Source organism: Hypomesus nipponensis, chromosome 12 (genome assembly GCF_054491055.1).
Source record: "Hypomesus nipponensis isolate SF chromosome 12, ASM5449105v1, whole genome shotgun sequence".
Taxonomy (NCBI): Eukaryota; Metazoa; Chordata; class Actinopteri; order Osmeriformes; family Osmeridae; genus Hypomesus; species Hypomesus nipponensis.
Window position 1 is genome coordinate 8,577,974 of NC_140372.1, and position 26,987 is coordinate 8,604,960.

General features: G+C 43.2%; 3 protein-coding genes across 3 annotated transcripts; all 3 read left to right on the top strand.

The window, feature by feature from the left end:
• The first annotated feature begins 1,723 nt into the window (after positions 1-1,723).
• Positions 1,724-18,277, top strand: LOC146260917 (uncharacterized). Its single transcript, XM_084667871.1, has 34 exons — positions 1,724-1,887; positions 2,751-3,325; positions 5,183-5,203; positions 5,306-5,365; positions 6,257-6,310; positions 6,420-6,464; positions 6,622-6,648; positions 6,773-6,817; positions 6,960-7,004; positions 7,086-7,139; positions 8,510-8,578; positions 8,665-8,733; positions 8,879-8,947; positions 10,456-10,524; positions 11,074-11,142; positions 11,459-11,527; positions 11,712-11,780; positions 11,860-11,931; positions 12,017-12,085; positions 12,201-12,272; positions 12,369-12,437; positions 12,518-12,586; positions 12,681-12,749; positions 12,879-12,947; positions 13,106-13,174; positions 13,849-13,917; positions 14,313-14,381; positions 14,552-14,632; positions 14,717-14,752; positions 14,840-14,876; positions 15,031-15,588; positions 15,786-16,048; positions 16,204-16,420; positions 16,634-18,277. The coding sequence occupies exons 1-34, from the start codon at positions 1,740-1,742 to the stop codon at positions 16,834-16,836; spliced, it is 3,648 nt and encodes a 1,215-aa protein (XP_084523997.1). The 5' UTR covers positions 1,724-1,739; the 3' UTR covers positions 16,837-18,277.
• A 1,756-nt stretch (positions 18,278-20,033) lies between these two features.
• On the top strand, positions 20,034-23,370 carry LOC146260918 (kelch-like protein 41b). Its single transcript, XM_084668014.1, has 6 exons — positions 20,034-21,251; positions 21,506-21,663; positions 21,885-21,992; positions 22,354-22,539; positions 22,670-22,816; positions 22,969-23,370. Exons 1-6 carry the CDS (start codon positions 20,139-20,141, stop codon positions 23,078-23,080), a joined length of 1,824 nt encoding a protein of 607 aa, XP_084524140.1. The 5' UTR covers positions 20,034-20,138; the 3' UTR covers positions 23,081-23,370.
• A 2,235-nt stretch (positions 23,371-25,605) lies between these two features.
• On the top strand, positions 25,606-26,601 carry LOC146260919 (2-oxoglutarate receptor 1-like). Its single transcript, XM_084668470.1, has one exon. The coding sequence runs from the start codon at positions 25,606-25,608 to the stop codon at positions 26,599-26,601; it is 996 nt and encodes a 331-aa protein (XP_084524596.1).
• The last annotated feature ends 386 nt before the right edge of the window (positions 26,602-26,987 follow it).

A 26,987-nucleotide genomic window follows, 5' to 3' on the forward strand; every position in this document is an offset into this window, starting at 1 on the left:
TTCCATGTCAGTATGCCATGCAATATGTGATATGAAACCTTGTAGGCTACTCTTGAGTTAATATTTTTTCTGTTTGATACACATTGACATTTTACATTTATTCATTTAGCAGACGCTTTTGTCCAAAGCGACTTCCAAGAGAGAGCTTTACAAAAGTGCATAGGTCAATGATCATAAACAACGAGATAACCCCCAAAACATTGTGGGTAGCCAAAACATGAAGCATACATTGTGAAAAGCAAATACTGTAAGTGCCAATGGGAAGAAACATAAGAGCATGTAGTTACAGTAAACAAGTTACAATTACTCGTAGAAGTACTAAATGAAAAAGCATCTTTTTTGTTTTTTTTTACTTTCTTACCTCAGAATTACATTTTCTGCAGAAAACCTCCATGTGGGATAGTAAAGGAAGCCTGAGGAAAATGAAACTGTCACATGACTCCTATCTTATCCCTGATTCATACAACTGTTAGTGTTACAACTCTTCCCGTGTTATAACCATACCCAGTCTCCCCTACATACATGCGTTTATTACACAATGTTAATTTTTGGTGCAGCGTTTATTCGAGGGCGGCGTTTAATCGAAGAAATACGGTAAATTGAAAATAAACATCCTGTAATATTAGTAATTTTTATGATTTACATGATGTTAAACTCAAGAGGTGGAACATGTCCAAAATCAGGGACACATGATAGTTATTGGTTAATGAAAACCTTTTTATAATAGTGTTTTCAATTCCCCTCAGCAGTGTGTAAAGGGTATTCAGAAAGCTGATTTTATTTGAGGGCTTTGTGTGTATTTTGAATGCAAAGTTTGGTTTATATGACATATAATATGGTTGACTACTGTGTTTGATTTTGGGTCAAAAGTCAAGGGTTTGGCCAAACAGTGTGAGTATGAAGATGTGTGTAAAAGCCAAATATGTAATTGTATTGTGGTGTAATGGTTAAGGCTGTACACTGGGTGACGCTGTTTGGCTCGACTATATGAGCCTGGGGGAGACAGGTAGTGCCAGCTGTCTACCCCGGAAGGGCAAATGGTTTTGCCCATCCCTACAATTGTATTTAGTATTACAGAAGTACAGTGTTTACCTGTTTTGAGAAAACCGATAAGTAAGAATTTCAAATAAAATGTTGGTCACAAATAGGATCAAATAGGAAGTGGTGCTAAGAACTACATTAGTTCCTCCCTCCAGACAAGCAGTCCCACCCCCAACCTAAATTGGAGTGGTGGAATGTGAAAGTGGGCAGGTTCTGCCATCACTCATTCTGCCTCAGGATGGCTGCAGCTGAAGCTAACTCAGGGAGTCCAATGTGAGCCAGAGTACAACTTCAAGTTTCCACTACTAGCGGCTGAATCTGCATTGTACCTGAGGTACTCTTAACCTACAGACTGCAGTCCCCCTGCAGGAGAAGGTTGAACTTTGCTCTGAAGATCTGGTGCCCAATTGAAACTACCTGGAAACAATCGAAAGTCCATCATTGTCTCTCTTTCTCCGTTTCTCTATCTCTCTCTTTTTTATTCAATTTCTTTATAATTTTTTTTGCCTTGAGCAGTGCACTGATACTTGGATACTCGAGGCTTCAAGACTTGTGTAAGTTACCTCACTTTACTGTTACCTGAGATAACTGAGCATTAATAATTAGGCTTGATAATAACTTGGAAGAGCCATGACATCTACTATCTCCTGTCCTCTCGTCTGTCTGTCTTTATCAGGGGGGAAGACGCTGTGGTTGTGATGTCTCCCTTGTTGCTCTGGCTTCCGCTGCTGTGTGGGCTCCAGAGGAGTTGGGCTCAGGACTATGATGAAGACTATGAGGAGGAGGTGGACACCAGAACCAAGAGCAAACTACTGACAACCAACACCATCTCCAAAAATGGACAGTGTAAGACAATGCCTTCATTAAAGAGAAAAGCTACAAAAAACAATTCATTTTCATTGGAAAATCGGAATTCACCAGGTCTGCGGATAGGTAGATAGTTAGATTGATGGTCTTTATCCATGGACGGTGGGGAGTGATTAAGACTATAGGACATTATGTAGTCTTCAACTCCCCTATGAAGGTATGTGAAGTAATCCATCTTATTTGTGACCATTGCAACCTTCAGTCCTTCTACGTTTTCTCCTCTCAAGAGAAGCACCATATCCCCAAGCACATGCATCTCTGACACATTTGCTAGGACATAAATGTGATTTATTCTCCAAGTCTAGGAGTTCTATGGCCTTCTCTATTTTTTTTTTGCTGATCGCAGGTAACGTGCAGAGGGTTAAGATACCTGATGTTCTGTGGATGCTTAAAATGTCAGTGTAAGAAATGTGTTGCAGTTCACAGTTCATGAAATGGCCCCCTTCAAAGCCTTACTTACATTCTGATGACTAAACCATTTCTACTGAAGTACCTCTCTCTCTCTCTCTCTCTCTCTCTCTCTCTCTCTCTCTCTCTCTCTCTCTCTCTCTCTCTCTCATCTCAACCTTTAAGTCTCAGAGATGTTGAGCTTTTGCTCTTCAGAAATGGTTTGTAGCTGTTTCAATGTTGATATTGAGCTAGACATGAGAAAGTACCCGATCCCATGTCTGATGATCCCCTCGCTTTAAAATGAGATGAGCCTCAACCTTGACCCTGGCTTGGCTAGTGGCCAATAGATTATCGCTCTTTTATCTGCTAACAGTATAGTCTCAGTGAGGGATTGACCCAAGGCTAACCATCAATCAAACCGCTAAGAGCCAACACGTCTCTGTTCCCAGCAGCTCTTCTGGACGAGGACTGCAGCCTGGAGCTGGCCTTCCTGGTGGACAGCTCAGAGAGCGCCAAGGAAAACCACGCCAAGGAGAAGCGCTTTGCCTCCGACGTGATGGACCGCCTGCAGGGTGTCCGTCTGCAGACTGGGCGTGGCCTCAGCTCCAGGGCCGCCCTCCTGCAGTACAGCAGCCACGTCATCATCGAACAGACCTTCAAGCAGTGGAGGGGCACGGCGGATTTCAAGGCCCGCATCGCGCCCATCGCCTACATCGGCCATGGCACCTACACCACCTATGCCATCACCAACCTCACCCGGATCTACCTGGAGGAGTCGGGACCAGCGAGCATCAAGGTGGCCATACTGATGACCGACGGCGTCTCGCATCCCAGGAACCCGGATATCTTTGCGGCCGTGGCTGACGCCAAGAACCAGGGCGTCCGCTTCTTCACAGTGGGAATCACTCCAGACGCCAACCAGGACTCCAATGTAGCCCAGCTGAGGCTCATTGCCAACTCCCCCGCCTCGCGCTATCTCCATAACCTGCAGGACAAGACCATTGTGGACAAGGTCATCAGAGAAATTGTGAGTAGGACTATGTCATGTTCATCACATGCACAGGAAAAATAGGAATTGTGTTCGACAATGTGCGAAAGTTCTGTTGTGCGATACCTTCTGTGATGCACCCTCTGTGGGTTTCAGCCAACGTCTGGAGAAGATGTAGAACTAGTCGTGGTCTGAGTTGACTGAGTTGACCTTGAGGGTTTAGGTTGGTTGAGGGGCAGTTCTATGGGCTTTTGTGAAGCCCTCTGTGACATGCTTGCGTGTAAAAAGGGCTATACAAATACATTTGATTTGATTTGAGTTGACCCCACCCTTTTTGGAAATGGCCACACCAATCAAGTGATTAAGCAAATCGTGTATTGAGGGCGTGGCCACAATCAATAATTGTACACAACTAAAATTGATAAAAGTTTTCCTATTCGGATTAAACAAGCTGACATTCTTTCAAAAGCTTTTTTAAAGAATAAATTGTAACCGTTTAACTGAAATTCAAGTACAATATTTAAGACACTCATGTCAAGACTTGTATGCTTTTTTATTTTCGGTTAGGAAGGAGGGATGCGTTCCTAATATTTGAACAATTCAAAGAAGCATTTTATTCTTATTTGTTTAGCTTGTTTTTTCATCATAAGTGTTCTTCTAACTTTGTGCAGCATCAGTCAAATGCTTTGTGTTGTCATAGTAACAGCTGGCCTGATCCTGGTGTTTAGCCTTCACAGTACATGACAAGAGGAACTGCGGGAATCACTGTTTATGACTTTGTCCTTTGGCTGAGGCCTTAAGGCCACTTGCTACCATTCCGTTATGACAATATTATTCTAGTGAACTCTGAAGCTGGTGCTGTTATTTACCCTTTGAAGTGTTCCCAGAAGCACTAATTACATGTAGTATTGTTCAGTAGACCCAGGAGATGCAACCCTGGGTTTAAGACCTGGAACTGTAACATCTGCTCCACATTAAAACCCGTTGTGGAAGATTCAGGTGCAATAGAGGAGCTGAAGCAAGATGGTGCATGCACGCTGAATAACTCAACGAGCTGAATGCACGCCACTCGACCTCCCAAACCGTGTTGATGCAGGTGTTCGACATAAGAACATGATCAAGGAAAGCTGCTCGGTAAATCTGACACCCGAGTGCAGCCGTTATCAGTCCTTTTCTCCGCGTCAGAAAAGCGTTCTGCATGGCCTCGGTGTTGCAAGCAGGCAAATAGCACCCGCTCAGCACTGAGACTTTCATCCCACATCGAAGCCGCATCTGTATGTCATAAGAATGTCTGTCCCACTGGCGTGTCTTTAATCTCTGGTATGCTGCCCTCTCAGCTTGCTTCAGCTCGGCTCCTCGCCGTAAGAATAAACAGACCGTCTGTGGCTTCAGACTATTCCCCCCCTCTAGACAAAGGAAATACTCTCTGGATGCTCTGAGACCTTATATTGACCACTGCATGTGGTTCACATTTGTCTCTTTTGGATTTTGATCATTCCCCCGCTATTGCTTCTAGAGAATTGTGGCTGCCTTTTATGTTGAGAGAGAAAAAGCACTTTGAAAGAGTTGGAAAAAACAGAGCTCTGGCAAGAGGAGAGTTTCTCTTGGAAGTTGAAGGGCTCCCAGAGTTAAGGTTCAGAGGCTATCAAAGCTCAGCTCGTAGAATCAGGTGCAGGAGCACGCAGTCTTATGTATGGAGGCTGGAAAAGAAAATAATGTGAGTTAAATGCGAGTGTTCCTGTTGACTTGTAGGCCTTCCAACGGCACACACACTGAGTTTGGTATATATGTTCACTGATCACGTGTTCATTTTCAAATGTCATCCTCAAACGCACGCAAGTAAAATGCAGAGAACAAACAGCACATTTATCCATCTGTTTCATCTTTTTTAAACAGACGGCGTTGGCAGATGAAGGGGTGAGTCTCAGTGCCCTGATCTTGACATCATAGTCTATTGACACATTCTTGATATATCTCCTGCTTTTATGGACGCCTGTGTTGTTTCCCTTGTGTGTGAAGTGTCCCTTGGAAAAGAAGTGTGCGTGTGAGAAGGGAGAGAGAGGACCGGGTGGCCCCGCAGTAAGTGTTCCAACTGCCAGCCTTCAGCCGCTGGCTTCGTCCCTGGACACAAAGATCACAGCTGCTTTGAAACCGCTCTTCTTGTTCTACTAATGGCCGAATTCTCCCAAAATGGGCTTCTTGATGTACAGTAGACTGAAGACCGACAAAGGCAGCCTTGATGGGGACTGTAGATAATTATAATGCTTTGGAAGGGTTTAGGGAAACGTGTGGTTTGGAGGCTGACTTGGTGCTTCCCTCAAGCAGTGAGAGTTCAACAAATACCTCACATTCCCACAGCAGTTTTCTCTCAGCAAGCTTAGACACATACTTGCATGGGAAATAAGCTCAATTTGGTTTTTCTACTTTTTCAAGGATGATTGCTGGTTTCTGTAAAAACACACTACTCAGGGGCCTTTACTGTTTGTAAAAGCTATGTAGCATTAATTCCTAAATACTATCATGTTTTTGTGGGGACAACTAATAATTAGAGTATCAAGTATTTTAAAACCACAAAGGAAGTACTTTAGCATATTTGTATATTTTTTGCAACCTCATTACCTAAATATTATGAGAAGTTGTCCACATCAGGGCTAACTGACATACTGAATAGACGATGCGTAGGGTTGTGTCTTACTTAAACACATACACAGACATACACAATTTTCCTCATGCAAATATACACTTGACCTACATCAAAATACATACTTTTCAAGGATACTTTCTATGTAGTGTGCTGAGTGCGACTTGGCTGCAGGTTTGCTGTCTATTTGCTCTCTATAACACTCTCTCACTCTCTTACAAACACAAAAGTATTTTTTCCAATGCCGTTTAACTCCTCACTAAGCATATGTTTCATTCTTCTATAATTGAATTATATCAGCTGTCTTACATGTTTTAATAAATTAACAGGGTAAAAAGGGTCGGCCTGGAGAAGATGGAAGTCCAGGGGGAAAAGGACAAAAGGTAAGAGAGTGAGAGAGAGAGATGGCTCTACTGGCACTTCCCCATTTATGTTTTGGGGTCCCTGCTCTGTTTGTTGTCTTATCAAAGATACTTCCTTACTTCCTCTCAGGGCGAGGCTGGGCTCAGTGGACTTCCTGGTCGGGAGGGTTCAGAGGTGAGTGAGATGTCAATCGTAACAATATATGACTATTGTGGCCTTCGCTGCATCTTCTCAGCATCAGCACAGGGGATTGAAATATCAATGCTCTGCAGTATGTAACAAAGGTTTCTATTTTTCTTCCGCTTATCCCGATTTTGTTGTCTGTGTACAGGGAAAACCAGGCTACAAGGGAGATTCGGTAATTATACTGTTTACTATTTAGATGTACAATATTTCTCCAGGGTTAACATGGACATGGGAACAGGAGATATGATGCATGCATACAATATGACATACTGTTATCTTCCTCCTGTTTGGAATAGGGGGAAAGAGGAGAATGTGGCACTCCTGGCATCAAAGGAGACAGGGTATGTTCTGTGTGCTCCAGTGTTCTGATGTTGCATCATCATGCACTTACTTTGAGATTGGACTGTTCTCTTTTCAAACAGTCTATGAATGGTACAGTCCTGTGGCTTGAGTAGAGTTGACGTGTGCCCTCCTTGTTCCCAGGGTCCCGAAGGTCCAGTTGGTACGAGAGGAATTCGAGGTCTACAGGTAAGCTGTCGATCTAGAGCAGTCTGGAACGGCTGTGTTTTAGCTGGAATAGAAGTTGCTAAATAACTTTTTTTCCCCCAGGGGTTACCTGGACCTAACGGTGACATAGGACCTGAGGGCCCTACAGGAAAAAAAGTAAGTGTCATTCTCCTCAAGATTTCTCCTCATCTCTGTTTGACAAGTTTGGTCAATGTTCAGTGACTCAAACAGAGTCCTTGAGATAGTCTTCCATCACCTTTTACCTATGTCACATGAACACACGATCAAAGGTGACCTATCTCAAATCCCTGCTCACGGGACATGAGACATTTCTTCATGCTGTGCAGTGTCTGGTTCTGATCATGTCTTCGTAGTTGAGGAAAAAGGGCAGACATGTCAATGGTTTAATCACCATAACACTGCCACGGTCATGTATGGTCACGGTTGTGTACTCTTGTGTCTCTACCGTGTGGCCTTTGTTTGTCTATCATATCATTTGTGTGCCCCTCTGGGATGGATAAAGTTTATTTTATTGATTGAACTGAACAAAGGAAAGTCGGCTATCATCACCTTGCCAATAAAACCGCAGACTTTTTTTCTCCCTGACATTTTTTCATGCATCACAATATTTCAATTTGCATGTTTCACAGAGAATAATCCATGACATCACGTGAGGCCTAAATCAGACACCAGATAGGTGTCAACACGTGTGCATGCTTTTAAGTGTTGAATAATCATGCTATTTGTTAGGTATCATCCATCTCCGTGCCCCCCGGGCATGTCTTCCTGTTATTATCTTGTCAGTTTGTTTTTCCAGCCCCCGTGTTTAGGCTTCTCTCTTGTAGCATTAGTGCCAAGTCTGACAAGTGCTCACACTTCCAGCAAAGTGTTCCATACTTAATTATTTTTGAAAGAATGTTCGAGTTGGTTGTTTGACAGTCGACCAACATCAACTGTTGTCTAAGTTTTAAGCTTTGTCGTAACTTGTTTGAAAGGCCAAACATACAAAAAAGTTACCGGTATGTTTACAGTACCAACCATATCCCCGCTTTCATGGCACAAAAGGGTCCACCTACTATTGTTATTGCCTCATTTACTAATCTGACTAATGCCATTCTTTATCAGTAGTGTTTTGATTATAACAAAATGTTCACAGTACAGTACATAGTGCTCCTTTATTTAATTTGACTAAACGACAAATGTGATGAGTGCACTGCTAGAGTATGCATAGTACCAGGTGAAGGGTGGAGGTGTTATGAGGGAAGAGACAAGAGGGGTTCCAGGGTTTGATGTCAGCTTGTCAAGTGGAGTTCTGGTCTTGTTCAATGGCAGACCAGAGTTCTATTGATGTCAAGCCAGGTTTAAATTAGTCATGCAGATGACGTAAAGTTACAGATTTATATGTTGCATTTTTGCCTGGATGTAATAATTGGACATCATGGTATGTATGTATGTATGTATGTATGTATTTGTGTATGTGTGTTTGTGTGTTTGTGTGTGTGTGTGTGTGTATGTGTGTTTTATAGGGTGAAAGGGGGATTCCAGGGCCATCTGGAATTCAAGGGGAAACTGGGATTGGCCTACCAGGACCAAAGGTGATCATTGTTTTGGAAAATGAGGTAATTCCGTTTTTCAACCCCCCCCCGGATGTATCTCACCTTGCGTGTCTTTCACTCTTCAGGGGGATGTTGGTTTCCAGGGACGACACGGGCCTCCAGGACCACCTGGTTTAGGGGAGCCAGGCCTCCCGGTTAGTACTAAAGTCTGGCTCATTCATTCACTGAAATAGTTCTTAGAAATCTATGTATGACGCACTATGCACAAAGTTGCATAGTGCATGCAAAGCTTTTGTTCTGTTGTACTGATATCCTTGTTTGTGATATTGATTTATTCAGGGCCCTCAAGGGCCACAGGGAGTTCAAGGAGAGAAAGGCCCCATAGGCGAAGGGTTCCCTGGACCAAAGGTAAGCACGTTTGGACCAAAGCAATTTTGTTCTCCTTAGTACATGAAACATAGTCAATGTTCAGCAACTGTCACATTGGTAGCCTAGAGGTTAGAGTGTTTGAAGTGATTGTGTTGTGAGGTGCAAAAGAATGTTATTTTCTAACTAATAGAACCAAGTACGCTGATGCAGGGATTTGAAGTAAGGTTGAGAGGCCAAATGAACATGATAACCCATAACTAAGGAAACACCTAGAGTTGTCCAGGACTCCCCGTAGACATGAAAGAGTAAGTCATTCAAGGTAGTGAGGAAAGATTTAGTCCATCCCTCCATCTGCTCTTCCTGGGGTTGTTCAGACACATGTCATCCATCTGCCTATGCCAGAAGTATCCCTGCTCTAACACATCCCCTGAAATGTAACTGCTATGCCGACAACATTTGAATTACCTTGTGTGTTTTGCGTTCTTGAACAAACATTTCAGATATTCTTGCAACAACTTGCATGAAGGCTTATAATTGTGAAACAAAACAAACATAACTTTTTGAGAATTTGATAGAGAGAGAGAAAGACAGACAGACAGAGAGAGAGAGAGAGACAGAGAGAGAGAGAGAGAGAGAGAGAGAGAGAGAGAGAGAGAGAGAGAGAGAGAGAGAGAGAGAGAGAGAGAGAGAGAGAGGTGTTATGGATTACGGACGTTTTGCCATACTGGCTTGACTACTGTACATAGTAACAAGGAAGCTCTGGGTGAGCCCAGTCAACGTTTTGGAATGCTTCTAAGCAGGATACTGACAAATCTAATCTTTTAACTACAGGCAACTTTAGCAATAATTTGGCAGTTTCGGTGGTTTCCATATCAACTAGGGCCAATGAAAACCTTCTTGATGTGTAACCTACACTGGAAAACTGCAAATGGTACTAAACATGGCCTCCACCATCTCAATGTGTGTCAGAACCTGTCTCGACCCAATGGTCCCTCATCAGAATGTTCCAGCCCCATGCCCAGATAAATGCAACTCTGTGAGAGTTCCAAAACCCACAGAGCAGTCATCATATTCAGGTTTACCCTTCCTGTCATTCAACGAATACCATCACAGTAAGCAAAGCTGTCCATCATCATTTCGTGACGTCACCCCGTTGTTACGTTTCGACTTAAACCTAAACAGAAATTAAAATGGAATGCCTGAAATCATCCAACAAGGCAGGCAGGAAGTACACAGACTGTATTTAGTTCTGTTCTTGTCACACCCTGTGGTTGCTGGTTGAAGTGTATTGGACAAAACGCTAAACCATTTTAGACCAGCAATCCTCAGGATGACTTATGAATGACTTTTGGGGGGGAGAATCTCTTGTAGATGATGACATTGTATTATCTGCTCTAGCTTTGCCATGTTATGATTCGAGAGTATGTAAGAGACACAGACAGAAAATGTGCGCGCAAACCCATTGGTCCTTATAAGGTCACGTGTGTGTCCATACAGTATGAGTAGGTCCAGTAATGATGATGCCTAACCCTGTCCTGTCTCTGCAGGGGGAACGGGGTCTGGATGGGCAGAGAGGAACTAGAGGAATGCCTGGTATTGGAATCAAGGGAGACAAGGTACAGTATAGGGCTGTAAATAGCCCTTCAGTGTGAATACCCTTCACCCAACCATGCAGTCAAGCCCTGGATCCCACAGGGAAGGAGGGAAAGGGGTTGGCAAAAGCACTGGTTCCCTGCATGTCCGTTCAGCCTGCTGTTATTTATGGAGTCTGCTCTCCACTCAGAGGTGATAAATGAGAAAGGGCAGCAGCGTATAAGAGAAGAAATCAGTAGGAACAAAAACTCTCGCCCCTCTGGGAACGTTCTCATTTGTCAAGCTGAAAGGGATTTAATTTGATTGTGAGAAAAGGTGTTGTTCTGTTCCTTCTAGGAATTTATCAAAAACCCTTGACAGAAACGTTATTTGCATTTTAAACCATCAATATTTTAATTGTCAATTCTTATCCTGGCAAGGATACCCTACATTCACCATTACATTTCTCATTGTGATAATTGCAGTGTTCACTGAGTATAATGATACATGGACATCAAGGGCTTTACTAACTGTCAGGATAAGTGTTGTGGACGTGTTTCATTTTAACACAGTTTTATTTTTCTAACCACCAGGGTGACTTTGGACCTCCTGGTTTTCCAGGTCCCTCTGGCCTGACAGGAGCTGGCATTCAAGGAGAAAAGGTCATCATCAAAGAGTTTATTGGATTTACATGTATATTTTAGTAGCATGTCATGCTGATAATATATGTCAACATCCAGTGTGTGATAAGCATTACAAGACAGTAGGCCTGTGTTTTGGGATACAATGTCTGCTGGATATGTATGTTTTTCACAAGAACTGCTTATACTCAGCTGGCATGGTATGCTAGTCAAATGGCATTGATTTAAATAAATTAAAATACTATTAACAACCAGCAGCAGATACACTACTCTTTGAACCATTGCAACTGTTTGTGGCTTGGTTCTCTTCCAACTGTTTGAATCCTGTATTTAACAGGGTGTTGAAGGGCCACGAGGTCCACCAGGGATCAGAGGCCCACAAGGGGAAGGATTTCCTGGATCCAAGGTTGGCATTTCTGGGCCTAGCTTTAGGAGAAAAGTCACAGAAAAGTTTGTAAAGACTAATGTGTGATATAATGCTAAGGGACAGGTTAATTCTTACAATAATGCTATCCTAATTTTACAGGCTAACCGCTAAGCTCTAGGCTAATGCTAATATATTTATGCTACTCCTGTTATCTTGTCTGAAGGGTGACCAGGGCTTGCCTGGTGAAGTGGGAGCAACAGGAGATAGAGGGGCTGGCGAACCTGGGCCAAAGGTAAGGAACAGTTTGCACTTGTGATCCTACAGATCTGCAGTTTTATGCAGTATGAGACACTTGCAGCTTTTTTCTTTAGGGAGAACCAGGGTCATCAGGATTGGCTGGTTTCCCTGGACTTCCAGGAGAGGATGGTGCCCCAGGGCAGAAGGTAACTAGCCATTGGTCAACTCCTAACCAGAAGTAGGGGAATTCATAGTCAACTTGTTGATCATTGTTCTCCACCTTGGTTTTAGGGTGAGCCAGGTGCTTTTGGTCTGAGAGGGCCTGACGGAGCTCCTGGGATTGGCACCCAGGGAGAGAAGGTAAACACTCACTCACTCAGACCACCCAGCATTTATCACAGGTGAACCCTGATATCCCCAGCAGTTGTCATCTTTCCATCAATACTTTTCTCTTGGTATTCCCATCTTGTCATAGGGAGACCAGGGTCAGAGGGGTATACGAGGCTTAGCAGGGCCTCCAGGCATTGCCGGGCCCTCTGGGGCGAAGGTGAAGACGATATTTGTGGCTGTCGCTATCAGTTAGTGCACATACTGTTTTTTAAGATGGACATTCTGGCATTCTGATCTGGATTGATTTGTCTAGGGGGAACCTGGGACACCAGGTCGACTTGGTTTACCAGGATTTCCTGGGCGTGGCATCTTAGGGCCCAAGGTAGGAGCTCTCTATTCATGAGCCTATGGATAAGTCATGACAAGTCATATAATAACCATGTCAAACCATGTGTGTATCAGGGGGATTCAGGGCCACCTGGTCCATCCGGACCAGTTGGGGAGACAGGTTATGGCCTTCCTGGTCCTAAGGTTCGTCACCTTTTAAGCATGTTACAAATGTGTTTACGGTTTTGATCTGTTTACTTCCAATTTGTAAATTTTTGTTTTGTCATTTGATATCCAGGGTGATCGGGGTGATTCAGGTCCATCTGGTCCATTTGGTCCCAAAGGGGAGGGCTATCCTGGCCCTACAGTAAATAACCATCCATCCCTCTACCCATTCATCTAACACCATTCTTCATACAAATCCATTACTCTACACATCAAGTTAGCCAGTATCCCACTAATACATAAACTCTAACCAAGTCTCTTTGGTTGTCAGGGTCCCCCTGGCCTGCCTGGGCTTACTGGAGAACCAGGACTGGAGGGCCTGGGGATTCCCGGACCAAAGGTGAATCCTTTATATATCAGCTCCGATCAGCTCCGATCAGATCCTAGATATGTTTAAAATGATGCACTACAACATGAATAGTAACAGTAATGCTGGTTGTTGGCAAACTTCTTTTTGTAAATAATTATATTTATAACATCAGACATTTCTTCATACAGGGAGATGTTGGGTTCAGAGGGTTGCCAGGTTTGCCCGGACCCCCAGGTGAGGGTCTCCAAGGACCACCGGTATGTGCATCCCCATAACACTACAATAGCACTTTGCACTATGCTAAATAGAATTGGCTTCAATTACGATACATCACTGATATAGCCTTGGTAGCATAAGGTTGAACAAACTAACTGAATTCAGCTTTAGCACTGGAAGGTTCTAGAAGAAAATGATCTATCCTCATGGGGCTGTGTATTCAAAGGCTGCTATAATAGGCGTTTCATTCTTACTGGACATCTATCATAATCTCCCTTCCACTCTCACACACCATGCTGGTATGGGAATTCTCCAGCATGTGTGTATAATGAGAACCACTGGCCCAGTGGGTCTAACCAAACCATTCTTCAGAACTAGCTGGATTCATATCATGTCCAGATTGAACTTTTCATCTCCTCTAACCCAAGGAAAACGATTATGACTGTTATACAGTATTAAATCACAGTACATCTGTGGCCTGGGTTTGATTGACTTCAGACTGTACATGTACACTGTAACAGTTCTGGCCAGGTAAAGACTATCGATCCACAGGTTTTGTGTCATCAGGTCACATATACTGTAGGTCCCACAAAGTCTACATTTGTTAAAGCAATGGGGAGAGACTTTAACAGAGCATCTTTAGCGTCATGTGGCACTATGTAGTGTGGTTTCTTGCTGTGCTGTTATGCTAACAGCTAACTGGAGATGTTTCCAGGGCACCATTGGAAGACCAGGACCACCAGGCCCTACAGGGCCTGCAGGACAGGGGTTACAAGGGCCTAAGGTGGGTGTTTGATCTGATTTTTGTTACTTCTAGAAATTCTCCACACACAAAACATGTTAGGCAACACTTTACATTGAGGTTACATTAGCTACCATGTAACTACAGGGAAATACCATTTAGCTGTAAAAGTTACAGCTGCCCCTATAGACCATCCACTTACACCCCTTCTCCATACTGTGTCATCCTAAACTTTTGCATAGCAATTTCTATACCACTAACACTGACAATACCTTATTACATAGCAATTCCTATGTACTTACAACATTTTCACCATAGATATAGCTACCTAGTTACATGGTAGGTAATGTAACCTCAATGTGAGGGTAATCTATATTTTTCACTTTGTAAACTTTATTTTGAAGCCTTCCTCTGTGTCTGTCCTGTCACTATTCCAGGGTGAGCAGGGCTCCCAGGGAGTTACAGGTCCAAGGGGACCTCAGGGAGAAGGATTCCCAGGGGTTAAGGTAAGGAAATACACACAGAGATGCCTATAAAAATAAGATGTCTTTGATTTTTGAAGAGCACCACCGCTCCATAGGAAAACAATGGCACAGCTCAGAGTGGTTTTAACGCTGATCATGCGTCACCGGCTTCAGGGTTACATTCATGACCTTCTGCTCGTGCAACTCCACAGGGTGACCGTGGCTCTGGAGGGGAGAGGGGGTTGAAAGGGGTTAAAGGTGACCTGGGCGATCCAGGAGTGTCTGGCGAAGCAGTAAGTCCCATGCACTCAAGCCCTCTTTTGCTGATCTTGTTAGTGCACATCGGTGGCTCACCATATGTTTTTGTTGTTGTACAGGGACGGCCGGGGGTCAAAGGTGAAGCGGGCCTCACTGTAAGTACCTGATCTTGACACCCTTTTATAGACGCCAGTCCACTTAGGACAAAAAATGTACTTGTGAATTTGTCATTTATTTTTCAGAGAGAAGACATCATTCGAATGATCAAGGAGATTTGTGGTATAGTATAAAATGTTTCGTTTTCCACAAGCATCTCCTAGTATCCACAAAACACGTGTTTCCTGTATCTCTGAACTTATTTGCTTTGTCTAGCCACTTTTAAGTAACCATGTTCTTTACAGTGCGTTCGGAAATTCTCTCCCCGCTTCTCCAGGTTGTGGCATCAAGTGCAAGGAGAGGCCCATGGAGCTGGTGTTTGTGATCGACAGCTCAGAGAGCGTGGGCCCAGAGAACTTTGAGATCATCAAGGACTTTGTGACGGCACTGGTTGACCGGGTCACCGTGGGCCGAAACGCAACCAGAATCGGCCTGGTCCTTTACAGCCTGGAGGTCAAGCTGGAGTTTAACCTGGCCCGCCACATTAACAAACAAGACGTGAAGCAGGCCATCAGGAACATCCCCTATATGGGAGAGGGGACCTACACAGGCACTGCCATCCGCAAGGCCACCCAGGAAGCCTTCTTCAGCTCTCGCACTGGGGTCAGCAAGGTGGCCATTGTCATCACAGACGGACAGACGGACAAGCGAGAGCCTGTGAAGTTAGACATTGCCGTGCGGGAGGCGCACGCCGCCAACATCGAGATGTACGCTCTGGGGATCGTGAACACGTCAGACATAACGCAGGTCGAGTTTCTGAGGGAGCTAAACCTGATCGCATCAGACCCTGATGAAGAGCACATGTTCCTCATTGACGACTTCAACACTCTCCCAGGTATAAGATCAATTTGACTTCTTGAAAAATAGTTAGATTGCAAAAGGTCAAACTAGCTAAATTATCAAACTAATAGTCGGTTGTCAGATCATTATTTTGTAGACTTTAAGTTTATAGTACACTGCAATCTAACCATTGCACCATCCCAATGAAATCCTATGGATGACAGCTTACTGTAATTTTGCCATTACCCCCAGCTCTGGAATCCAAACTGGTCAGCCAGTTCTGTGAGGACGAACGTGGCGAGCTGATATACAACCGTATCACTAACGGTTACGGAAACAACGGCTACAAGAACAACTTGAATGGAAAATATTCCACTGGTAGCTATGGTTACGGGACCACCAACCAGGGGGGAATCCAAACTGGGCAGAGAACTGTCAACAGTGTTGGCAGCGGTGGCCAGAGTTATGGAGGGAGAGAAGGGACATCCCAAACTATTAACTCTGCCACAGATCAGGTGGATATCCAATTTCATAACTTTACTTAACATTTCATAACAGGGGTCACCATACAGGAGATGGCTTACTATTCATTACAGTCCTCTACCACTTCACTGGGGATGTAGGAATCATTTCTATAATTTGTTAATGTATTTTTTTTTTTTCATCACAGATAGGGCAGCGGGAGAGAGGACAGGATGTGACCTCTGACCTGGAGACTGGTAGCAGGGACACATATAACCTCAACACCTCGTCCTCATCCAGACCTGGGATTCCGAGTAGGGAGACATTGTCCTCCAATACAGGAGGCTCATCCTCCACATCAACCTCATCTTCATCCTCAGGAACAGTCCAGTATGTGCCAGCACCACGGCCAGCTCTTCCCCAAGGTAGCTATCCAATAGCCATTAAAGTTGCCTTAGCAGTAGTAGATCCAATTGTCTAAGACTGAAACAGCCCTAACGTAACTTTACTACTCTAGATTACGTGGATCGCGTCATAAATACATGTGTACACATACAAAATCCATGTGCACATGGTTTTTTAAACCATGTACAATATGTGATATATTGTACAAAACAGATGCTTTCTTTCCACTTCAGAGTTTGTACCCCTGGACCCTCGTTGTGCCCTGATCCTGGACCAGGGTCCATGCAGAGACTACAACATCCGCTGGTACTATGACAAACAGGCCAACGCCTGCGCCCAGTTTTGGTATGGGGGCTGTGAAGGCAACAAGAATCGCTTTGACACAGAGGAAGAGTGCAAGAGAATGTGTGTACTAGCCAGAGCCACAGGTACCTAAAGGTGCATTTCACTTCACCAGCATCTTAGCGTACAATTAGCGTCTGTTTAGGATTTTAATATTCATCATGTATTAAATGTATTTGTTACTTGATTTTTTATAATTTTTCATAGCTGGCTAAAAGAGGGCTTCTACTAACACCTGTTTGTTGTTGTCATGTTGATTGTGGTTGAAGTTAGCCTAAAGCTCAGTCAGTATGGCGAGAGGTGGAGCACACATGTAATATTGGACTGTTCCACCTTTGTCATTCTCTAAACCTGAAATGACTCTCATCCCAACTTCTAGCACTTACTGTCCTGTCACTGCTCTCATTCATGTACAGCCATGGCCAAAAGTATTGGGAGCGACATACATTTTGTGTTTGGAAAGCTTGCTTGACCTTGGCATGAAATGACTGCCAACATAACTTCAATAAGTCATATCATCAGCACAGGGTAAAGTATGAACTAGCTCTAGCCAAGTGAAATCACTCTATCATTCTGATTGGATTTCAAGAGCAGTTGATTGCTGTAAAAATGGGGACTATTTGCATGTATTGAACATTTTCGTCCCAAAAAAGCTTAAAAAAAACATGAAATGTGCCTTATTGTGATTCCAGTATTCTATAGAAATGTGAAAACATTTTCCTCAAATACTGAACCAGCAAACTTTGAAAAACACAACATTTGTCATTGCCAAAACTTATGGCCATGACTGTAGTTGACAAGATACCTCCATTCTTATTGTTGTTTTGTCACATAAAAGAAAAGAGCATTATACTTAATACTGGGGCATGTATTCTCACTCAGGTATGTAGATACAAGTTCAGGACAGCTTATTCTGTTTGGGTGAGTTTTTTTACGGCTTTACAGAGATCTTGTTAGCATCATGTTTGTGCTGTGAAGTCTTTGCAAACTGACTCTTGATCGTTGGCGTGCTGCTGGATATCTATCTAACATTTCTAAGAAAGTCATATACAAAACAGTAGCACTGGTATGTATTTTGCTCATGTAACCAAGAGTACCTCTTATGTACGTCAATGTAGAGTTGACCAATACCAATATTCATCTATATGGTTTATTTAACTGAGCCTTTCTAACAATGAAATGTACCTTTACATGTGCCGTTCATATTAAGGTGATACATTACTTTTCTGTATTTTTTGTTAGTGACAGCATCTACAACTTCAAACATGATACATGGATACGCACTTTTGATTATTAAAGTCTACAGCAAGGATTTACTGTATTGTTTTGAAAAAAAGGACATTGGAGAAAGAACTCTATCACTGAAATAATGTTTTTTAGACTTGCCTCGATGGAGATAAAAAAAAAAAATCAAAAGCCATGTGTAATTTTAAGCAGAGTAAACAGACGCACCTGATATATTATGTCTTCAGCCGTGAATTTCAGTACACTTAGTTATAATTTTTCAGATCTTTATTATTGTATTTACCACAAGTGGGACCAAAGTTCTGTAACTTGTTTTTGCATTTGATTGTGTTTTTGATTTATGTTTTATTAATTAAAGTATGATGTGTTATTACTGTACATGTGTTTTTTATTTTCTCTCTTTTCGATTATAAACCTTATAATTATTGGGTATAAGTATTAAGTATTGGGTATGTCATTTTACTACACATAGCTGTGTAGGGCCCTCTGCTGGTTGAAATATAATCTTGCTTAATGCCACTAGGGCAAACATAATTGTCGTGCTAGGCTACAAGAAAGACCATTATATCATCCTCTACTACTAGTCATCCGCAGTCATCCATTACAGCTAATATACAGTATATCATCCCATACATTTTGAATATAAGATAACCCAACAATTGGGTTTGAAGCAACGTGTCACCTGTTCTGTTTAAACTAATACTGTACACCCGCGCCTGTTACATTCAGATCTTTGGGGGGGATTCAAATCTTATTATGTCTGTGGAACCAACGAACTGATCTTCTGAACTGAAGCAGCTTGGCTATGATGTATGAGTGTATGTTAAAGTATGATGGCACGAGTGAGGTGACACTGCCCTCTTACTAAGACTGAGCTTACTTGCTCTTATGTCTGTCACCCTCACTTCTACCTCAATACCATAGTCTGGTCTATCTTTAGTAGCACCCACACAAGTGCACAAACTGTTACCTAACTCTGCAACACTTACACCAAACACATTATCACAATCCAGAAGTCTGAATAGCTGACACAGATTCTATTCACACTGGAAATAGTAACTGGAAAAATGAATATGTGTCCTATTTTCTCAAGTCATTGATAGTCTCCTGTCTGATACCTTATTTCATGTATTAAACTATTACACAAGCTTGTGAATCTTTTTTGCCATTAGGTTCATACAAGTTTAAGGGTATTAAGCACATTTGCATGAAGATACTGTGTTTTTTGATAAAGCAGTTATTTAATGAACCTAAGCCAATGCCCCTTCCTATATGTAGTTGAATGCTGACCTTCTGAACAATACAGGCAGGCAAAAGGAAGAACCATGCTGATTGGTGGAGAGAACTGCCTGTCAGGCTATCTCACCTGTTGACTGTGGAAACAGCTGCCACCAACTCCAAAGCCATTTTTAGTACAAACCCTTGTTCATTCATTGGATGTAATTTAAATGTTAAATTTGCAGACAGTACAAGAATCATAGTACTTTTTCATAAACAGCATATTAATGAGTGTGTTGTAATTCAATCTTGATTTATATCATTTTTCATGAGTTCAAGAAACAGTAACTTTCATGAGTTCAAGAAAAAGTAAATTGAAAGGTTTCCATTCATACTGATTTATGTCCTGTTTACAAAAGAAATGTCATACATTGTAAAGCAAGACCAAAAGTATTGCCTGATTTAGGTTAATCACAGACCAACACACCCGTGTTGCCTTAAACACAGAAAAGACAAGGGGCATGCTGAACTGCAAACTGTCATCATACCCTCAAATGTAATTAGGATTCATCTACCTACTAGCCGGTAGCTTAAATTAACAGCATTGTCATTCACTAATCACTGTTAGCTAAAGGAAACTGCCCTATCTGAATCATGGGTATATCCCCATACGGCCAGTTGCTTCTTTCAGTCTGTGACAGCTGCAAGGGGGCACTTGCCTGCCGATTTGGCCCAGGCAGATTCCTCTCGACTGAGGCAGGCTGGGGCAAGGGGCTATATTTAGAGGGGGACAGGATTAAATTGCAGGGTGTTCAGACTGGGAACCTTTTCTCTGCTCTGTCTTTTCTAGCCAGGACCAAGAACCAAGAGGACTTGTGGTCACCATCTCCCTCCTCTCCGCCATCCACCACTGTTTACCCTGCCTGACACACCATGGACCCCAAAGCCATCAAGGAGGAGCTACGTCTGTTCCAGAGCACCTTGCTCCAGGACGGCCTGAAGGAGCTGCTCAATGAGAACAAGTTTGTGGACTGCACTCTCAAGGTGGGCGACCGTAGTTTCCCCTGCCACAAGCTTATCATGTCCGCCTGCAGCCCCTACTTCAGAGAGGTATTCTTCACAGAGGATGGGAAAGAGCTGGAAGATACCAAAGAGGTGGTCCTGGAGGATGTCAACCCCTCCATCTTGGACATGGTCATACAGTACCTCTACTCAGCGGAGATCGACCTCACTGATGACAATGTGCAGGACATATTTGCCGTGGCCAACCGTTTCCAGATCCCCTCGGTGTTCACCGTGTGCGTAAACTACCTGCAGAAGAAGCTATCTTTGTCCAACTGTCTCGCTATCTTTAGGCTGGGCCTGGTTCTCAACTGCCCCAGACTAGCAGTGGCTGCCCGTGACTACATCGCTGACCGCTTCGAGTCCCTGGCCGATAACGAGGAGTTCCTCCAGCTGGCCGCCCACGAACTCTTCGCCGTCATCGGTGGCGATTCCCTCAACGTTGAAAGAGAGGAAGTCGTGTTTGAGGCGCTGATGAACTGGGTTCGCAAGGATAAGGACAAGCGGATCAAGGTTCTGCCCGACGCCTTCGAGTGCGTCCGCTTCCGCCTGCTGCCTGAGAAGTACTTCCACGACAAGGTGGAGATGGACGACATCATCAAAGCCGATCCCGAGCTTCAGAAGAAGATCCAAGTGATCAGGGAGGCATTCGGAGGGAAACTTCCGGAGAAGCCCGAGAAGAAGGAGGGGGAGGAAGGAGCAGACAAAGTGGAGGGCGAGGAGGAGAAGAGCCTCTTTCCTGGTTTCCTGAACGATAACCGCAGACATGGCATGTACGCCTGCGATCTCATCCTGATGGTCAACGACACGGCGGCGGTGGCATATGACGTGAATGAGAATGAATGTTTCCTGGCAGCCTTGTCAGAGCAGATCCCCAAGAACCACGTGATTATGGCGTCCCAGAAGAACCAGCTGTTCCTCATTGGAGGACTGTTTGTAGATGAGGAGAACAAGGAGCAGCCTCTGCAGTGTTACTTCTACAAGGCAAGGACGTTTTTCTAAATGTGCACGGTTTGTCTCATCACTGACTAACGATACTGTGAAGCATATGTTTCCTAACTTGCGAGAACTAACAATTTCCAAACATAAAAACATACTTTAAAAAAAGAAGGATCTCAGAAGTAACATGGATGTATTTCCAATATTAATTGAGTATTTGATAACAATGTCATGTTATGCTTAGGAGGGTCATACTGTAATTCAGTTCTGTACTTTCCCAATGGTACCTATCCTTACAGTTGGACCCACTTACAGCTGAATGGGAGGCTCTTCCACCCATGCCATCACCCAGATGTCTGTTCAATATGGGAGAGAATGATAACCTTATCTTTGTTGTGGCTGGAAAAGACCTCCAATCCAATGAGTCTTTGGACTCTGTCATGTGCTTTGACACCGAGTGAGTGGGAACAATCTCAGTTGTTTGCTCTGTTAGAACACTGCCCGTAGCCATATGGGACACTTTACCTGAAGTTTAGGATCTGATAAAAGTGATCCTTTCCATGAGATTTATTCCTATCAATATTCAACAATAAAATGTATGATTCCTTGTATGTCAGACTTTGAAGGGTATGTTGCAACTCACTGGTCTGTGAACCTCCCGTTCTATGCTTTGAACAGGAGGATGAAGTGGAGTGAGACCAAGAAGCTGCCTCTGAAGATCCATGGTCACTCTGTGGTCTCCAATAAAGGTCTTGTCTACTGCATTGGAGGAAAGACAGATGACAAGTAAGTGTGTGTGTGTGTGTGTGTATGTGTGTGTGTGTGTGTGTGTGTGTCTGTGTCTGTGGTAAACCATATGACCAAATGGTTTGAGTGGCCAGCAGCTGTTTCTGGTCTATCGTTATAATCTCTTTGACAGACCATTGAGTCAATGCAGAGTACTCTGTTACTCCTCAAAGATAAGTACACAAATAAAGCCCAAAAATATCAGGTATATTTTGTTTCACACAGAACCACACTTTGCATGTCAGATGTATTTTCTGAATGCAATGTGTAATAGACAAGTCATGAATAAAATTAAAAATTGTACAAGAACATATAGACTTGACATGTAAATTCACATGTGGAAACCCCTTCTGCCCCACAGCAAAGCCCTAAACAAGATGTTCGTCTACAACCACAAACAGTCAGATTGGAGGGAGTTGGGAGCCATGAAGACAGCCAGGGCCATGTTCGGAGCAGTCATTCATAATGGGAAGATTGTGGTGGCTGGTGGTGTCAATGAGGAAGGCCTCACTGCCGCCTGCGAGTCCTATGACTTTGAAACAAACAAGTACGAATATTTGGTCTATTTAGCTGTTTAGCCACACATTTAAAATCAAGGTATAGAAAACATTTGTACCCTCAACCCTTCTGATGTACTGCTCACTCCTGCTCACCCCATGGGGGTGTTTCTTCCCCAGATGGACAGAGTCCACTGAGTTTCCCCAGGAGCGCAGCTCGTTGAACCTGGTGAGCAGTGGGGGGGCCCTGTACGCCGTGGGGGGCTTCACCATCATACAGATGGAGAACAAAGAGGTGGCCCCATCAGAGGTCACTGACGTCTGGCTGTAAGTCCTTCCCCCAGTCCATTTCACACTCTGTACTGCTTAAACAACACCTTTTTTAATCTTACATGATGATGACAATGTAATGTTTTTCTGTCTGTTTTTATCTTCATTTATTTCGTCACCTGTTGAATTGGTTGTTTTCCTTTCCGTAGGTATGAGGAAGACAAGAAGCAGTGGAGTGGTATGCTGAGGGAAATGCGTTACGCAGCGGGGTCCACATGTGTTTCCATGCGCCTCAACCCTGCCAGAATGGCCAAACTCTAGAAACGTCTTTATTCTAGCTAACATTGTTCAAGTTTCTTTTTCGTTTTCGTTTTTTTTTTGTTCATGAATTTAAATTTGGACTCTTAAGTTCTGTCTGAAATTCTGCCATCCCCTTATCGCCTTTACTCAGGTTATGATACAATAATAACTATATCACAATAGCAATTACTCATTCTGAGAATACTGTTTCAGTACAGTCAACCTCTAAACCATTTCCATTTTAATAACTCTATAATAATTCTATTCACACCATTTCTAGTTTTTTTGTAAAATAAATATTTGTAAACTCCTGTTGGTTTTTCAGAGTATTCTTTTTGTCACACAAATTGTCAAACTATTGATGGTTTGTTCCGTAAGGGAGGGGAATTCTAGGCGTGGCACATTTCACACAATTAAATGTCTGCAGCTTAAGTCGGTTTAGGAGCAGTTCTTTAGACATTGATGAAGCTCTCTGTGACATTGCTGGTAAAAAGGGTCATTCAAATTAAATGGGGTTTGAATTGATTCAAATAAAACAAAACAACAGCTGCTCCCACAACTTCATTGGAAGGTGAGGAGTTTTGGAGAAACCACAACGTGCTCTGGGGGCTTCTGATGACTCGAATCCTGTAAATAAGAACCAGCCAACACAGGACACCGGGACACCGACTGGAGTTAAACATCTAAGGGGTTGTATCAGGAGGGATATTCTCTGCAGAATAACATTAGCAAACAATGATCTGGGTACAAAATACAAACTCCATGCATGTTCTTGACCACCTCATGACCTTTAGGTTGATGGCAATACAATAGCTTACATATGAGGTGTGCTTGATCCAATTAATGACTTGGGGCAGTCTGAATCTGCAATCAGAGAAAATACAATGGCATCACAAGGAGATTGTCTAGGCTTCATTACGTTAGTGCTGTACCGTTCTTTGGAATCCTTGGAAATCTGATGACTGAGTTTACTGCTCTGCAATCATCTTGCTAGCTAAAACAACAATTGCATTTCAGATTGGCTCCAGGTTAGACATTTACAAAACTTCTTGTCAGGCTTCTTATGTTGGGAAACTACTTACTATACTTGTTCATCTGTTTAGAACAATAGCATTACGTCAAGTGAAATCTATGGAATTCCAATCCAATGACTCAGTTCAGGCATGAAGTCACAACCAGGGACGGTAAGGGTTCCACCTTTGATACGCTCCACTACTGTAACTGGAACATAAAGGCCCACTGCTTACTTCCCTGTTTACACACTTAGTTACAATCAATTGCGCTTCTAAACATTTTTAATAGGCTACAGAAGGAATTATGTGAGCAATATTAAATTAGGATTTATTTAGAAATTTTGATTCAGAACCACAATATAGGATTTAGGTGAAAATGATAAGAACTGTGGAGAGGAGCAGGACCAATCATATGTTGCTTACCTGAATAGCCTACCTGCAGGTTACTTGATGCAAAAGGTAAATAAGCTTAAAAACGAGGTGTGAATATGGAACCAAAATTCAGGGCTTTGCGAATTTGTTGTCAAGTCTTTGCGGTTATCAAAGCCTACGGGAGACACTTGAGCACTGCACGATTTACGTGATACCGTGGAAGAAGTGTCCTATCTTGGCCAACTGCACCAATTTTAGTTCAGAAACTTGCAAAAGAGGGTATTTCAACGGACAGCTTTTTTTTGTGTTTGGACAACACAACACATTGTTTGCAGGTTAAAGGAAATTGGCTGGCCACCAATGTGAAATTACTGTACATGACCAATTGTTTTCTTTGAAACTCACTGAGACAGATGATCTGGCATGAGCATGTTCTTAGTACTTATGTGTTATGTTATACTAGTTATTGCCAAGAATTGCAGTGTCAAGTTTGACCTGTGTTGTTCTGTGCACCGGACAATAAAAAACTTGAAACTTGAAACTAGGAGGTGTCTTTGTATCAGTAATGCAAAAGTGGGAGGTACCGTAAAGAAAGGGAGAGGAAGAAGGGATGGTAGAGTTAGGGATGGAGGAAGGTAGTGTTGACAAGTGTGAAAATGAGAAGTAGTCTTGAGGCGACCAAGATAGCGTTCACATCGTCTGTGAGTATCTGTCAAAACTTAAGCTAAATAGCCATGCACCAAGGGTGTTTGTGTACAAATATTGTATTGTATTATATTCTGAATGTAAAAATTAAAGTCCTTTGAGGTTCTTAATAGTTTTTGTATATTTGCTCTTAGAAAAATAAATGCTTGTGTTTGTGTGACTGGCAGAGAAAAAGAGTAACATAAATATTTGAAAGTCTGGCATACGTAATTATAATTCCGACAATCGTCTGTCTGTCTTGATAATATAAAAAGAGGATATTACACTGGCACGTGTATTTTTCTCTCTTTCTTTTTGGAAAATTAAAACAATAGATGGTTAAGAATTGTCATAATATGTATATCACAATAATAAAATATCACATATATCATATATATATCACAATAAATGATGTAATACCGATAACTTCGTTTATTTTCTTTCAGGATCCTCTCCACACCCACTCCAACACCTGCCATGTCTGCTAGTCTGATCTACTACGACACAGACCACAACTGCACCAATGTGGACACATTAACAAAACGCTATTATCTGCCTGTCATGTACGCCCTCATCTTCATCGTGGGCCTGGTGGGTAACCTCCTCGCCATCAGCACGTACCTGGTGAAGCTACGACCGTGGACAAGCAGCAGCATCATCATGGTGAACCTGGCGGTGACCGACCTCCTCTACGTCCTCAGCATGCCTTTCCTGGTCTACTACTACACCAAAGGAGACTCGTGGACCCTGGGAGACTTCATGTGTCGCTTTGTACGTTTTGGCTTCCATTTCAACCTGTACAGCAGCATCCTCTTTCTCACCTGTCTGGCCGTGTTCCGATTCATGGTGGTGAAAAACCCTCTGAGGACCCCCCAGATACAGCAGAAGAGGTGGAGCATCCTGGCGTGTGCGTTGGTCTGGGTGATTGCCGCCGCTGAGGTTATTCCCATGCTAACGATGATCAGTATGGTAGAGATTGGCAACAAGACATACTGCCTGGACTTTGCCAGTAACGACCCTGATGTGCTGTGGTGGTACGGATGGCTTCTCACAGTCCTGGGGTTTTTCCTGCCTCTAGTGGTGGTGTGTGTGTGTTGCGTCGGCATCTTCCGAGAGCTGGCCAAAGGGCCGTACACGCAGAACCCCAGGCGGGCGCGAGCACGCCGCACCAACGTGGTGATACTGGCCATGTTCGTGGTGTGCTTCCTCCCCTACCACGTCCTGCGCGTGCTGAGAGTCGACACGCGCAGGAAGCCAGAGACGCCGTGCATGCTGGACCGTGGAGTCCATGCGGCCTACATCCTTTCTCGACCTCTGGCGGGTCTCAATACCTTCTTCAACCTGGCACTGTACACACTGGCAGGAGACAAGTTTAAACAGGCCTTCCAAAGTATGTTCAAACTGAAAAACGTTAAGTCCAGATTTCATTTGGCAGTCATCTCCAGACCCAACACTGCCACTGAAAGCATGTAGCTATCTGCAATAATTTGGTGGATACTATACTATACATTTCTTGTGGATGGGAAGTAAACATCATGATTTGGTTGTAAAACCAAAGCTGTAATGTACTGCACTGTAATTCTCGTCTATTGAATATGGGCATGTACCACCTACAGAGAATTGGCATTGTCTGGGTAAAACACCTTGCATGATATGTGAGGAGGAAGTTAGATGCCAGTCGGTGCTTACTGTAAATTGGATAAGACTTCATCCTGTCACAACAGTTCCTTTGAAAAAATAATATCCACCCAGTGCCCCTTGTTTTTGTAACGCATGTGAAAGACCTTAGTCTTTGATCTAAATCAGGAATGTCATATGACTGATTTATGACTTCCTTACCTGAGAAACTGTGTTGTCCT